At 34.7% G+C, this 15,923-nt stretch overlaps 2 protein-coding genes across 2 annotated transcripts in view; both read right to left on the reverse strand.

Moving 5' to 3' along the window:
* Positions 1 to 1,285: 1,285 nt before the first annotated feature.
* On the reverse strand, positions 1,286 to 2,933 carry LOC129731908 (cysteine-rich venom protein 6-like). Its single transcript, XM_055692279.1, has 2 exons — positions 2,673 to 2,933; positions 1,286 to 2,609 (listed from the first exon to the last, which is right to left on the reverse strand). Exons 1-2 carry the CDS (start codon positions 2,737 to 2,739, stop codon positions 2,290 to 2,292), a joined length of 387 nt encoding a protein of 128 aa, XP_055548254.1. The 5' UTR covers positions 2,740 to 2,933; the 3' UTR covers positions 1,286 to 2,289.
* A 214-nt stretch (positions 2,934 to 3,147) lies between these two features.
* The window catches only part of LOC129730598 (protein disks lost), a 590,739-nt gene continuing 577,963 nt past the window's right edge, over positions 3,148 to 15,923 (reverse strand). Inside the window, exons 10-13 of the mRNA XM_055690050.1 lie at positions 12,374 to 12,667; positions 12,068 to 12,295; positions 11,602 to 11,795; positions 3,148 to 3,615 (exon numbers count right to left, since the gene is read on the reverse strand). Coding sequence (XP_055546025.1) covers positions 3,415 to 3,615; positions 11,602 to 11,795; positions 12,068 to 12,295; positions 12,374 to 12,667 — 917 coding nt within the window. The 3' untranslated portion in view covers positions 3,148 to 3,414. The remainder of the gene's footprint in view (positions 3,616 to 11,601; positions 11,796 to 12,067; positions 12,296 to 12,373; positions 12,668 to 15,923) is intronic.

Here is a 15,923-nt window from a genome sequence, read left to right on the forward strand (position 1 = left end):
AACAAATAACAAATAACAAATAACAAATAACAAATAACAAATAACAAATAACAAATAACAAATAACAAATAACAAATAACAAATAACAAATAACAAATAACAAATAACAAATAACAAATAACAAATAACAAATAACAAATAACAAATAACAAATAACAAATAACAAATAACAAATAACAAATAACAAATAACAAATAACAAATAACAAATAACAAATAACAAATAACAAATAACAAATAACAAATAACAAATAACAAATAACAAATAACAAATAACAAATAACAAATAACAAATAACAAATAACAAATAACAAATAACAAATAACAAATAACAAATAACATATAAAAATAACAAATACCAAACAACAAATAACAAGTAACAAATATTAAATGACAAATCCCAATACTGGGAAAAGCCTGGCATGATACACACAAAAGAAAAATTTTCAACAACATTGTGCTATGGGTTGTCTTGAACTAATCACACTTAATTTATCTCGGCAAACTTGAGCTCGGCAATTTTTTTTAATAATCGCATATCGTTAACCCTTTTCCCGCGGAGAGAAATCAGTTTTTACATCGAAAAATGTAATTTAAACTCTTATTACTCAGCAACCGCATGCATAATTGTCACAAACATATTGCATGTTGAAGATCAATCTGTTCTCTAACTGGCTTAGAATATTTTCATCGTTACAAATTTCATGTATAGTTGTCAAACTGTTATCAAAGTTTATGAGTCAGGTCGTGCCATATGGCATCAACCGCGGGGAATGGGTTAATTGACTGATATGCACACTCTGAATAAATTACATAATTGTTTGTTCACAAACTGGCATGTTTGTTTTATATTTACCACCATAATCTTGTAATATCCTTTTTTCTGCTTTTTAAACAGTTTTGATTGTTGTATCGAGTGAATCAAACGAAACTGATTCCAGAAAAAAAAATTCTAGGACGTTATAAACAAAACAAACAAAATCAGATTTTGCGCAAATATAGCACAACAATTGTAATCTGCCTAAATCTTACATTGTATTAGATTTTCTTGCATCTGTTATTCGTTTATATTAGTTAAAATAATTAAATCAATAAAATTAAACAAACCCTATAATTCATTTGATGAGCCCTTCTAAAAAACATCAATTGAAAAAAATACTTTTCACTTTTAGCAATAATAATGCATATTGGAAGAGTCTCTCTTCTGAATAAATAATATTAAGTGTAATATATTAATTTTAAGTAAAATGTTAAGTGAGTTTTTAAGATATTTTCTTTTGAATTTTATTCGTTCATGGGTCGATAAACGATTTCGCAAAATTTTTGAAACTATATGGTAATAGAAAACACCTGACTTGCAAAATATTATTCAAGTTGTTGATAATAGAAACAGAGCCTAATATTATTTTAGCTGATTCAGTAGATTACTATCTCACTAGTTTTTTTTGTCCCGTTCAATTTATTTGTTACTTCTTTTACGGTGGCGGTGAAATATTTGTTTTTCTCCTGTTGGCAGTATATTAGAATATATATCATTTTAACTATTAATATTTTCATATTCATTTTTAACTATTCATATTGTCTTTTTTCGAGTACAATTCAAGTTACCAGGATTTGCATGAATTAATGTCGCAGAGTCGCAACCAAGTTTGAATAGAAATTATAACAATAGTACAAAAATTGTGTTAGAATGCAGTATTACACAAATCACTCAGAAAGTACAAACGTTTACTAATAACTAAAATATTCGAAATATATGTTTTTTTTTCTGACAATTCGAACATTGTAGATCTTCAAACGTATCCCTTTAAAATGCGACTTTGGCTACTTGTACATCAAGATAGTATTGGACAAATGAATTGATGTATCTACAATTCTGAAATTATCTTTAGTGTCTCGAAACCTAAAACATATGATTTAAAATTAAAATGACAACCGATTTCAAAAAGGATTCAGCAATTGATCTGTACGAACAACGTTCGAATAAGTTTGTACTGTTTGTTCGATCAATTTGCAATACACATTTGAGGCAATTTTATCATGTATGATTACAGTTGCTTGTTTCGATACACTGTTAAGAAATATTCTAACCATTCAAGCAACAGTTTGAACTTTTATCCAAACGTGATCAATCGTTTGTACCAAATGAAAAAAAAAAACTTCTCTTATTCAACCGCAACCCCTCAAACCAATCAACAGCCTACTTTTAAGTATAACAATGCTCTATTCGTTTATTTAACCAATGCCCTTAGAACTGACCAGTTTTTTTTTACGCTAAACCTATGCTATTTTAGTAAACTACCGCTGGCAGGAGATTGTCATATCCGTAGCCATACCCAAGTCCCAACCCGTACAGGCCTGGAGCATATCCGAAGGAATAGCCGACCGCCGGGCGGGAGGCAACTGATTCCTGAATTTCGACCGATGTCCTGCTGCACTGGGCCGGCTCGATGCACAGTCCATGCGAGTTACGTACGAATCCGGACCGGCAGAAGCATCCTCGCTGGCACGAACGGCCACACCACTGCGGACCAAGCCGCCAGTTGTCGCAGGTAGACGGACAGCCGCAGTTGGAAAAGACCTCGTTTATTCCGTTACAGTAGGAACCATCTAAAAAGGGAAAAAAAACGATGTTAGTGGATGTCGCTCAGTTTGTGCTGAAGGATGACTTACAGTAGGGCACTCCGTTGGTCATGGTAGCGCACAGGGCGGCCAGAACTGCAACTAGGGCTAGTTTCATTTTTGAGTGAGTTTTGGTTTAGACTGTTTACTGTACAGTTAGCTAATTGTAATTGATGATGGTTAGATTTTTGTTTTAGTATATATAGCAGTAATTTTGAGGAAGAACTTTTCTTCCTGAAATCGCATAATCGAACGAAAAGCACGTATGTAAAGTGCAAACGTAGAATGCAAGTGTAAAATGCTTTCGGTGCCAGCGTGAGCAACAACGTTGACCCGAACGTGTTTATTTTTCGTTAGACTAAACTGACAGCGGAATAAAGTGCACTTTGTTTCCTTGTCACACGTAATGATGCCGACAATGGTATCGGTTGAATGAAACAGTCTTGAATTGCTTGTTTACGTGATACTAAACATCGAAAAAGAACATTGTATTGTGATATACTGAAATTGAAATAAAATAACAGCATAGCATTATAAGAGTATTGATTCAGTTTTTTTTATAAAGTCAAGTTTGTCAAAATACTATTAAGAATTTGTTACAAAACAAAACCAACCAACCGATTAAAAGGAGCTTTTAAGTCGATTAGATTGAAGGCAGAGCTAAAACAATATCAATAATCACGGCGACTTATTATGGATAGAAAAATCGTCACAACACTTTTGCCGGCATCAGTATTTGTCTAGCAAATGGCAGCTGTCTGTCACTCGATGATTCAATTGACTAAATTAGGTATCAGAAATCCTCAATTTCGCGAGCCAAATCTGAAAGCATTTCCAGGAAAAGCTGCGAATGCGAATCGTCGGCATTGTTGGCTTTCCGTCCGGTCGAGCATCCGCCGGGGCCAGGTGCTCTTTCCGTTGTGGCTGTGGGTCCATTGGTTCCAGCACCTTGCAGCACGGCATCCATTAGACGGGAAACGTGTTCAAGTGTTTGCTGGAAATGAATTCGATTCAAGTAGACAATAATCAGCATAAATTAGCCGCGACAATCTCTCGAACGTAATTACACGCACACTTCATTCGACTATTCTGGCATCATCGTTACAAACAAGAAGGAGGCTCGGTCTAAATGCTGTCATTCAGAAAATTCATTAAGAAAATTTCACCCCCGGTACCTTACAGATTCCCCTTTCTGTTTGGTCTATGTCTTGTTGAATTCAAAGACCTGTATTTTTGGTAGGATTAGTGTTCAAAACAATGCTTCGACGTTCCGCTGGAATATTTATAGTAAGGCTTCTATTGAGATTAATTGATTCGTTGGTTGCCCCCAATAGTGGTAGAATTAACTAGGGTACTTTGCGAAATAGTGAGAAAATGGTGTGGTGAAAAGCTGTTTTAAATCAAAAAGGGTTTATACTGGCAATATAACAGCTTAGCAGCTTACAGAAGTTATTACAGAGTCGGGAACTTGTATGGTTAATTGAAATAATTTGATCAAAAAGCGTTTCCAGCTCAAATCGCGAATCGCTAATACCTTTGCCCTGAGAAGATATGATTGGAATGAACTGTTTTTAATATGTTGAATAACAACTAAGGTTACATTTTCCATCAAACCTCCTTTTTATTGTGTTTTTTGCTTGTATTTAAAAAGATTTTTTTAAATATATTAAATATTAAATCCATTTATCTGATCGAAATTCAAAGTGATGCCAAAATTCTAAATGATTCTAAATGGAATGTTGCTGTTAATTAAATGTATTTTTGTAAATATATTTTATTTGAAAGGAAAAAAAACTAATGATGATAATTAAATAATGCGATTTTTTCAGAAAATTTCTTACGGAAATCTTATTCTCTATAAACATCATAGTCATTCGTCAATGTTGTTATTATCTCTACAGGATGAACAATAGTAAAATCACGGTCTAAATTTGCCGTTTTTTTGTTTAAGGATTAAGGATTAGATTACTGCGTTTACTGATTTAAATTTTTGTACAGTATCTCAAATTACTGTCCGTGTCATATAAGATGACCAATCGAATCTAGTTTGCTGCTTCGATTCGTTCCCAGTCAATCAAAATGTGATTTTCCAAGTCAACTAACTTTCCTGGATTAGCACACCCGCATTCATTCTGCTCATGTACAATGCACTGCAACTACAGAGCAAATGCTCCGAGATTTCGAGCAGCATAAGTCTGCTGAACCTGACCAATATTGCTTAAGTGATACTAACTTGGACAGTGTCTGGTTATAAATCCAGATAACTTTTTTATTGATCTGATATTAGAAAATATAAGTGAGTTAAAACATTGTGTAGCTAATTCGTCTGCCTTTTATTGAAACGTTAATTGAAAAAATTGGTAAATTTGCAGCACATTGCATTTTTTTTTGCTAAAGCTGTGAATTTCAGATGACGTACATAAATTGCTTTGAATCATAGACGTGGTATTGATGTTTCAAAATATTTTTAAAACCAGAACGGTTTATTCGACTATATACAAAACAAATTCACAGAAAAAAGTTTTTTTTACTTTTCTGTTTTTACAGTGTTTATTTTTTGAAAGGAAGAAATTATTATCTACAACTTTGTCGCACACTATACCGCTCCAATGAACCGGTTTTACTCCAAAAATATTATTATCATCAATAGGCACTCGACTCTGCTAAGTTGATTTATATGTTAGCAGAATGTTTTTTGTGCTGAGTGTCTATTCATGATAAAATTTGTTTAGGGTCCAAACGGTTCGTTTTATCGTAATAGTTTTACCAGCGTAGTTGAAGATAATAATTTTGACCTTCAAAAATACATTGTAAACAAATTTTAAGAGTAACAATTTTGTTTTCTTGAAAATTTTATTTTTAATTAATTTTTCAAATACGAGCAAACACTAATAGTTACAGCTTACAAAGTGTAGTTTTCGTGAAAAATTCAGATTTTGAAAAAATAATGAGATCTAGTTTATAATCATTTCGTAATAATCACTTTTTGGAAGCCAAAAGATTGAATGAACAAATCAGAAGTATTTTAGCAAACACATTATTCAATGTATTGTATCTCAGAAATCTTTTGTAGACTTACGGAAGATCAAATTTTGATAATCACATGAATTTCACACTATTGTTGTTTATGAGAAGGCAAAAGGGAACTGGTGGACCCGTAAGCTGAGTTTTTTGCGAGCTCTCCGGGGTAGAAAGAATTTCCCTCTAGAGCGCGGCATGCAATTGAAAAGAAATTTCTTTTCCTATCTTAATTCTATGTGAAATTCAGGTACTGAATCAGGCAATGAAATTTCTTTTTCTGAACGGTACGCAGCTAAAAAGATATCAGAAACCGAAAGTGACAATCAATTTCTCTTGGCGTAGATGTCTATATAAGCTGTTTGTGTTTTGATAATACGGATTTCATTATCCGTGTCTAATTTTTGTTTCATCAATTACCCATTATGCAGTCTTCGTGCTTTCATTAATACTGTGTTTTCATTTATTATTTCTTCTATTTTTCTTTTTTATACCCTTATTATTGGTTACAATTTCTTTTTTGCTCTTCTCTCCGCTGTTCCTTTTTCACACTCTTTTCTATCTGTTTCCTTTTCAATTTTTGTTTTTCTTCATGCTTTTGTTTTTTTATTTTAAGTTTTATGTTTTTTGTTCACGGTTCTCTGTTTTCTGCCGATTGTTCCTGTTTTTTTTGCCTTTCTCCTAGAAAGGTATAGCAATCACTGGAAAAACCAAAGGTATAAAAGTGCTCCAAAGGGTCGAATCTCGTATAACAATCGACTTAGTTTGACGAGCTGAGCATTTTCTGTATGTGTGTGTGTGCGTATGTGTGTGTATGTGTGTGTGTGTAACGCTCTCTCAATCTCACTCGATTTTCTCAGAGATGGCTGGACCGATCTTCATGAGATTAATTGCAAATGAAAGGTCTAGTTGCCCCATAAGACCCTATTGAATTTCATTGGAATCGGATTTTTAGTTTAGAGGTTATGTTTAAAAATGTGAAAGTTAGTTTAGAGGTTATGTTAAAAAACGAAACATCATTATCTCAGAAACTACTCAACCGATTTTAACAAAATTAGTTTTAAATGAACGAGCTACTTAAAAAACCCTTAACTTTTGAGTTTCATGAAGATTGAACGTGTGGTTCAGAAGTTATTCAAAGAAACGTGTTCTGGAAAGTGTTTAATCTCACTCATGTTTCTCAGAAATGGCTGAACTGATTTCCACCAAATCAGTGTCAAATGAAAGGTCTAGCTGCCTCATAACACCCTATTGAATGTCAATGTAATCGGTCTCTTACTTTGTCTGTAATGTATCAAAATATGAAAATCACGAAACTTCATTATCTCCGAAAGTACACAACCGATTTGAACAATATCGGTATCAAATGAACGGGTTAGTTGAAGGTTAATTGATGAATTTTATAGTGATTAAACACGTGGTTCAAAAATTGTGAAAAGAAACATGTTCCGGTGACTTTTCAAATTCACTCGTTCTCCCAAAAATGGCTGGACTAACTTCAACAATCTTAGTGTCAAATGAAAAGTTTGGCTTTCCTATAGGTTCCCATTTTATTCGACTATAATCGTATTTTTATTCCAACCGTTATGTATTAAATTATAAAAACAACGAAAGTCTATTATCTCAAAGATCACACGACTTATTTGAACATATCTAGTGTCATTTGAACGGGTTGTCTCTCAAACTCACAAGTAAGAAATTTCATAGTAATTTGATATGTGGTTCGAAAGTTATGAAAAGAAACGAAATTCAAAGACTTTTTAAAATTGTAGCTGCTTTGATCAAAACATACGGCCTCAATAAAATTTAAACTTGGTATTGTGCTATTCGTACGTTCCCGGTATTGCTCGTGATTGAGATGTACGAAACTCAAATTCATTTCTATTATTTCGCTATTTCTTCAGCACGAATATTTTACTCCTATCTATTAATTTTTTAACTTTTTGCCTTTCTCCTAGAAAGGTATAGCAATCACTTGCAAAACCGAAGATATGAAAGTGCTCCAAAGGGCCGAATGGCATATATCGCTCGACTCAGTTAGACGAGCTGAGCATTTTCTGTATGTGTGTGTGTATGTGCAGATTTTTATTTTCACTCACTTTTCTCAGAGATGGCTGGACCGATTTCAATGAAATTATATGCAAATGAAAGTTCTAGTTGCCCCATAAGACCCTATTAAATTTCATTGTAATTGAGTTTTTATTTTAGAGGTTATGTTTTAAAATGTAAAAATAACGAAACATCAATATCTCAGAAACTACACAACCGATTTCAACAGTATTGGTATCAAATAAACGGGCTATCTTAAAAACCCTTAACTTTTGAATTTTATATAGATTGAACATGTGGTTCAAAAGTTATGAAAAGAAACGTCTTCTGAAGACTGTTTAATTTCACTCATGTTTCTCAGAGATGGCTGGACCGATTTCCACAGAATCAGTGTCATATAAAAGATCTAGTTACCCCATAAGACCCTATTGTTTTTTTTGCAATCGAACTATTTCTTTGCCTGTTATGTTTAAAAATGTGTAATCCAGCTATGAAAAGAAACATATTCCGAAGAATACATAAACTCACTCACTTTTCTCAGAGATGGCTGAGCCGATTTCCACGAAATTAGTGACAAATGAAAGGTCTAGCTGACTCATAAAACCCTATTGAATTTTACTGTAATCGAACTGTAACTTCGTCTGTAATGTACCGAATTGTGAAAATCACGAAACTTCATTATCTCAGAAAGTGCACAACCGATTTGAACAATATTGATATCAGATGAACGGGCTAGTTAAGGGTTAACTGATGAATTATGATTGAACACGTGGTTTCAAAGTTTGGCTGCCCTATACGTTCCCATTTCATTTGATTATAATCGAACTAAGCAACCGTTATGTATTAAATTGTTAATAAAACAACGAAATTCTATTATCTCAAAGATTACACGACTTATTTGAATATAACTAGTGTCATACGAACGAGTCATCCCTCAAACTTACAAATAACAAACTTCATAACAATTTGATATGTGGTTCAAAAGTTATGGAAAGAAGAGAAATTCAAAGGCTGTATCTATACCTGCTTTGATCAATATATGTGGCCACAATATAATTTCAATGTGGTATCGTACCATTTGAATGTTCCCGGTATCGCTCGTGATTGAATTGTTCGAAATTAAGAGTCATTTTTTTATTTCGCTATTTCTTGAGCATTTACACTACGTCAAATTTCATATTTTATAATTCCATTACAACATCATTATTTTAGAACCCAAAAAATGAATACACATTTATTGGATTGAAGCGTTCATGTAAATCTATTTTTACAAATAATAAGTTTGAATGAGAAAGGCTGGGTCTGGCCGCTAGGTGGATTAATTTAGGTTTTTACAGAAATTTCCTAGTTTTTTACTTTTCTTTATGATTTTTATCTCCACTTTTTATGATTATTCCTTTGCTGTTCTCCAAACCAAAACAAGTTTTAATAAACCGTTTATGTTCTGTAGTATTGATAAGAAAAATTTATAAACTTTATAAAATGTATAAAAAAGGCGCATTTTCAAAGTATTTCAAATTTTTTAAAGTTTATCAGCATTAGCTTTCTGATTGACTATAATTTCTTCATCTTGGTTTTACTACCAAAAGTTTTGTTAAATCTGAAGTTTGCAAGTCTCTTTTTTCCTCACTTGGTCAAAATTGTTGATCTATTGTGAGATATGCCCAGGTGTCTGCTGTAGCCCGCACATCTTTTACTAGCAATACCGCTATTTAGAAGTGACATGCTTATTATTATTATTTTATCCGTGCTGGTGAGTAATGTGATTTTACCCTTCCTTTTACACGCTATCGGATCTACTATACCGAGCCTCTTCCCTCCTGCCAAATGTCGTCAATTATAGTTCCCTGGAGAGGTTTCGTCGTGCGTCCTTCATTGTTATGTCATTGTTAAAAGGGACATATTTTTTGTTAAGAGGAAATCACGCAAAGGTATTATGGAATTCAGCGTAAAGGAAGGGTTAGTGGTGGGGGATCCTGAGAATAAACCCATGCTTAACCTTCTAGTGCCCAAATTTTTGATTTTGATGAAAAAACTCTAAAACGCTCATTTTATGGTTAGATTTATGAAAAAAAAATAATTAAATTCAAATAGTTCATATATAGTTTGAATATTTGTGAAAATGTGAAATCGGTCAAATGACGGGGTTGGGCAGGTAGGCAAAAAAATTGGCGAAATAATTTTTTTATAGACGATTCTTTGATTAGTCAAACACTATAAACTTGTTGATTGCAAACTTCTTCTGTGATTTTTAGAAAAATAAGCTTTATAAGATTCTGAATCTCGAGTTCTCTTGAAAAAATATGAAATTCATAAAAAAGTCCTAACGAGCTTGCAGATGGAGGTAAACATTACACCTAATGAAAATGCCCCATGTGCCTGATTTATTTCTATCATTTTCCGGAAAGTGTTCTGTCGTACCTAATGTGAGATGGTCATTTCAAAATTTGAACCATTTGTATGGTGTGCTAAGATCTTCGGCAATCCCACTGCAGGTCTTCAAAGACAAGATTGACTGCGTTACTGATTAGGCCAGGTGTCGTCTTTTTAGAAAACACTGTTTTCCAGCAAAAAAAAAACTTGATGTTAATGCATGATACCGTAATTCGACGGGTTTTGTTGTTCGGTAAATATTTATTAGTTTCTTTAACTTCTATTATAAATTAACTTTTATACCAAAAACTACAACTCATGATTTTTTCGTTCGTTTTTACCAACAAATAAGAGAATACCAGTGATTTCAATTTCCCTGTACGCAGAAAATTTTTTTTTTCGATTTTTACGATGTTTTTGTCTTAAGCAACTAATTTATCGGTCAAACCAGTCTGATTCAACAAACAAAGTATTTGGATGGATAGTTGAGACTATGCTAAAGAGGTATGAATTGAAAAAAGTATAAAAGCAATGTTTATTAAAGATTTATAATCATTTTGCTGAAGCCCATCGAATGACGGGCTAGGGAGCTTGAGGGTTAAGTACTTTTTGACACCGAACGGCCTGACTCTACTAAGATTGGAACCCTCGATCATGCGCTTGACAAAAAAAATTGCCCTTTAAAAACAAGTTTTCTAATATAAATTAGTTCTATATACTCGAACTAGTTAAACCGATTTAGAATAATTCTATTAATCTTAAAATAATTATTGTTTGATTTGAGGAAAAAAGCTTCAAGCTTATGAGGAAAAATGATTGTTTGAGTTTTAGAAGCTTTGTAAGAAAATTTCCCAAAGGTGCAAGTGGGTAGGGAAAATATCTAAGCTCTTCTGCAATCGACTACACGGAAATGTCGTTCTGGGGGTTAATCAGGAAAATCTGAAGTGAATGCGTTGTACAGAACTGGACCCAAGTTTTAACCTTGGGGCACATCTGCTCTGACAGTAAATCTACCAGATTATGAATTTTGTAGACAACCTGTAAAGTTCGAGCAGTTTTTAAAATTTTTGATTTATAAATTAAAAATAATCACGATTCTTGACGAACTTCAATTGTTTATGGAAAATGAAGCCATGAGCGTTACCCAATAGAGTAATATCATGGTCCACCTAAGAATGTTGAGACAAACATTACCATTTTCAGTACCTCGAACTTTAGCATGCATTGGAAATTACTTCATATTGGTGAGAAAATTAAAATAAATATTTCCTCGATATGATAAATGTCATATTCCTTAAATTCCCGTCATCTAACATAACTGCACTGCAGAATATGAGCCGAATGTTGCAACCCTAACATCATTAGACCGCTCATTACCAATAAACAGATTTCCCCGGGATATGTGGTAAACCTTACGAAACACCCCACAACCCCACACCCGGGTGCAACACGCATTCACTCTGTCCCGCTCGCTCATCACGTAAAACCGGAAAAAGCGAACACACGAGAACTAATTGCATGCTCTAATCCTGCTGAATACCTGCTGCCAGTTTTCGCTGAAAATCTGCACAAACTGCTCGTTCAACCGCCGGATGCTGATCAGATTACAGTCCACCAGACTGTTGATGAAATTAGCAAAGCAGGCGAACACTTGCTCCGCCGTTCCTCGGTGGCTAGCCTCCATCATCCGTATACACCGATTGCTGACCAGTGTTGAGAAGATGTAATTACTCTCTGGTTCACCCGAAATCAGTGCAAATTGGTCGAAAAGTTCGGCACGACAGGTGGTTGCGATGGAAGCGGTGGCGATGGTAGAACCAGACGACGATGCGAAAAATAAAGAGAGGCAATGAGCGTACACGTAAATCAATTAGCTGTGGAAGTCTGATGAAATTAAAACGACTGAAGTTTGTTGGCTACTGTTGTAATTTAGTTTACAAAATTAAGTTGAGTAAACATTATCATCTCTGATCTCAACTGTAGATTGAAAAAGTCTTAATACTCACCTTCTAGTTGTTTCTTCATTCTGATGCGTCGTATGTCCTCCTCATCAACGATTGGACGGTCACCGTCATCAGTGGCATTACCACTAATAAGCTTTTCCAACTCATCCTCCTGATTGTTTCCTACGGAAGCATCGGGAATCGTACAGAACTCACTCAATTTCCGGTGTTTCCACACAGTCGTGAAACTTTGTATTACGTCAGGTACGATTAAATCACATCGGTTGATCACTGCGAATGGTAAAAGACAAATCGGATTTTCGTTTGAATACGCAAACGGCAAGGCAGGTGCCACTAGTCAATACAAACCTAGCAGTAGGGCCAACTGCAGCATCATATATGCTAGAGTTTTGTACATTGCAGGAGTTGCTTCCTGTTCGTCTAGGTAGCGCAATGTCAGCGCTAGAAACTGGCTTAATTCGTTCGAGCTTAATTCGTCCGGATGTGAGGCGGCCAGGTGGATGGTAGATTGAAGCTTGTCGTACACCAATGTGTGATGTACACGGTCCAGCCGGACGGACAGGTTCGGTACGGTTTGCCTAGCAGCCGAAGCATCCTTCACAGCCCTTGCGGCTTCGAATGGGATGTCCTTGCAGAAAAGATCTGTGGAAAAATGAAACGGTTAAAATTCAATTGGTATATAGATTCGAATAATTTACAAGACAACATTTTTCGAATCAGAAAAAAAATAAAATAGACGAAGTTATACAAAAAGTTTATCAGTGTAATTACTAGAAAGAAATTTTTGATTAGAGTAACCGCTCCTATATTCATCTCAGTACCTATATTCATCTCATCACGCATTTTTGATCAATTTATCTTCAAATTTTACCATATTTTCAACGTAAAACTTTCAGCCACTTGAGAAAATCGAGAAGCAAATAGATTTACTTTAAAAATTTGTAGAAGTTTGACGGTAAGTTGAACAAATGAGAGAAATAAGATGAATATAGGTGCACCAAGCTGCTGAGATGAACAATGGAGCGATAACCCTACCTGATTATGTAAATCAAAGTAAACCGATCAGCTAATATTTTCATTGATCTAGTTAGTACCAAAATCATCAGTGTTTATTGCTGGTTGCACTATTTCAACGAAAGCAGCCTTCTGAAAACATTACTACTGCCAGTACAAATCATCATGATGATAGAGCATCGCATGCGTTATAACAACACACATTCGATGTATTGATTTCAAACTTAATTAACAATTGTACTAACTTCGCACAATATTGATGTGGTTTCGCACCATATCGTTTTGCATGTAGAAAATTAAAAATCTATCGGATTGGATTGGATTTGGGGCACTAACACTTCTTGCTCTTACAAAATTCAGAAGCAAACAATATTTTACTTCTTCTATCGACTATTTTAAAGCAAATTATTATATTACAAGTCATCCATTTTTAAGTCAGTGATGCTTGTGCAAATCGAAAAAAATGTTAGAAGATTTATTCATATGTGATATAATAGACTGGGACACGGTTATATGGGAAAAAAGCGATGGTGTTATTTTTTCGCTCCCATGCACTTTTTGTGTTCCTTATGGGTCCTATAACAACTGTGTAACTTTTCAGATCGATCAGTGAAACGCCCGATTTGCGCTTGATTTTTAAAGCTTCCATACGATTTTATATGGGAAAAACCACTTTTTCAAAACTTTTTCTATAGAGATGTCCAGTTGGCTTCTAAAAATATATCAATACATGTTATTTATAGGAAATTTCCCTGGGAAAAACTCTTCTGAAGACCGCAAGGCGCTACCTTGCTTGTGAAAAAAGATATTCACCCCAAACTGATTGAATATCTGACGAACGGCTCACCATTGAATTTTACGAACAATACTGCTGCAGCATGCTGCTGTTGCACATTCAACCATGTGATGAGAAATGATATCGCTTAAATTTATCTTGGAGGCTTCCCCGAAGATACTGTGAGCAAAAATCACACTTTGAAAATTAATTCCACGCGAAATTATTTCTCATACTTAAGCAAGTTTGCAATAGCAGCATGCTGTAGCAGTGTTGCTGGAAAATTTTAATGATGAGCCGTCCTATCGCTATCGCTGTCTTGGCGACGGTTTGAAAGTGTGGAGTGTGTGGTGTTATTACATACAATAAGGAGATTGTTTTTCGAGCAGCTGCTCCACATAGTTTTATAGTGATTGAATGCTCATTAGGGATTTACTCATTGGCATAGTGCAAATTATATTTGGCTTGTATCTAATTAAACTTGAAGTGGAAATTTGCCAATAAGATCAAAACCATGCATCGCCCCGTTTACAGTGTTTATGTGCTATCTCTTTTCAACGAATGAAATGTTGTATGGATTAAACGAGTGTGTGAAGGCATACATGCATGTTGCCACTGTACTTCCATTTAAAGAGAAGTCCAAAAACGATGAAAACAACTGGAAAATGAAGAGATGAAAGCTAAGTATACGTTTTGTCTTGTCTGTATTGTAAAGTGATATTTTGATGCTTGTTTCTAGTTTTACTTTATGTGAGAAAACAGATACAGAGAGATTTTGATTTAATCGTTGAAATTGTGTGCGCGGTATTTTTTTTTTCCGCAGGGTTTCAGTAACAAGTTTTATTTTTGTCCACAAAGTGTGGTTTGTGGAGTTTGGAGTATGTGTTTCTCAGGAATCATATGCCTTGATTTTTTGATTGTTCTAGCTTTTGACCAGTTGTTTTACATAATTTGTTATATTTATGACTAGTTCGGCACTTTGTCAATAAATTTAAAAATATATTCAGGCTTATATGTATGTTTGCTTTTATTAAATTGTTGAGGCTTTGGATGCATGGAACATTGCCAATTTTCATATTTATTAGGCGTATTAGGCGTACATTGTTAAGAGATAATCGACGTAAACGCCGAGTTCCTGCGCGTATGTGTCGGCCGGGGGGATTAAAGCGGTTGTTCGTAACGCTTCGGTGTAAACGCGTATTCAGCCCGGGCGAGTTTTGCTGATAAATGGACTTCCGGCGTGTGGTGATTTCGCGAAGTGAACCCAGATATTTCATCATATCTTTCTTATCTTCATCAACGTTAAGTCGGAGACTGCTCGCGCGTTGCATCTAAATTATTACATCGGAAATCGAAGTAGATTTCGTTGAGTCGATAAATATCATTTCAACCCCCGCGTCGGTACCTTCCATGAGGTCGTATTATCTTCAGATGGATCAACAACGCGCAATTGTTTTAGGTATAAAGAGCATCACCTTACGAGGAGATATACGGTAATTCTAAGTTGTCTCGGTTTAGTCAAAAATCCTGTATCCTCGCGTACGTTTTATTGTTGCGGTGTTACATTGTCAAACTAAATAAGTTCGAATCACATTATGAATATCGTGGCGGATGTAATAAACTTGTAGACGCGGCACTTGTTCTGAAGAACCCGACATTAGCGCATCGTTTACCAAAACGAACCCTGCTGTATACCTTCCCCTTTATCCAACATCCCAGTGATTTCTCGTGGAAATGCAGAGGTGTTCTCGGCTTCCAATAAAGCGAGTATCACGTCAACTTATTCCTATACAAACTCCTTCTTTGACCTGCATTCGGATGCGGCCGGCGCTGGTATTGCCTAATATAAAGATTTAGGTCACCTGTTTTTACACATTGAGGATGCATGTTGGTCCCAAACATCATCTGTTGGTTCTTTGTGTAATTACAGCTGATCTGGCAATAACGGAGTAGCAACCGCGGGCGGTCAATCATGCTCATGCTCATGCTCATGGAAAATTTCCTACAAATTTCATGTATTTATATTTATTTTTTGTGCCACCCTAGTGATATAACATGTATTATTCATTAAATAGTTGCATTTCGAAACCAAACTTTAGCCACAGACTA

The sequence above is a fragment of the Wyeomyia smithii genome, chromosome 3, assembly GCF_029784165.1.
Source record: "Wyeomyia smithii strain HCP4-BCI-WySm-NY-G18 chromosome 3, ASM2978416v1, whole genome shotgun sequence".
Classification (NCBI taxonomy): domain Eukaryota; kingdom Metazoa; phylum Arthropoda; class Insecta; order Diptera; family Culicidae; genus Wyeomyia; species Wyeomyia smithii.

Excerpts from the sequence above, each read along its gene's own strand:
- LOC129731908 (XM_055692279.1), bottom strand. The coding sequence starts at position 2,739 with ATGAAACTAGCCCTAGTTGCAGTTCTGGCCGCCCTGTGCGCTACCATG. Across the intron at positions 2,610-2,672 it reads GACCAACGGAGTGCCCTACT|ATGGTTCCTACTGTAACGGA; the intron begins GTAAGTCATCCT and ends TTCCCTTTTTAG.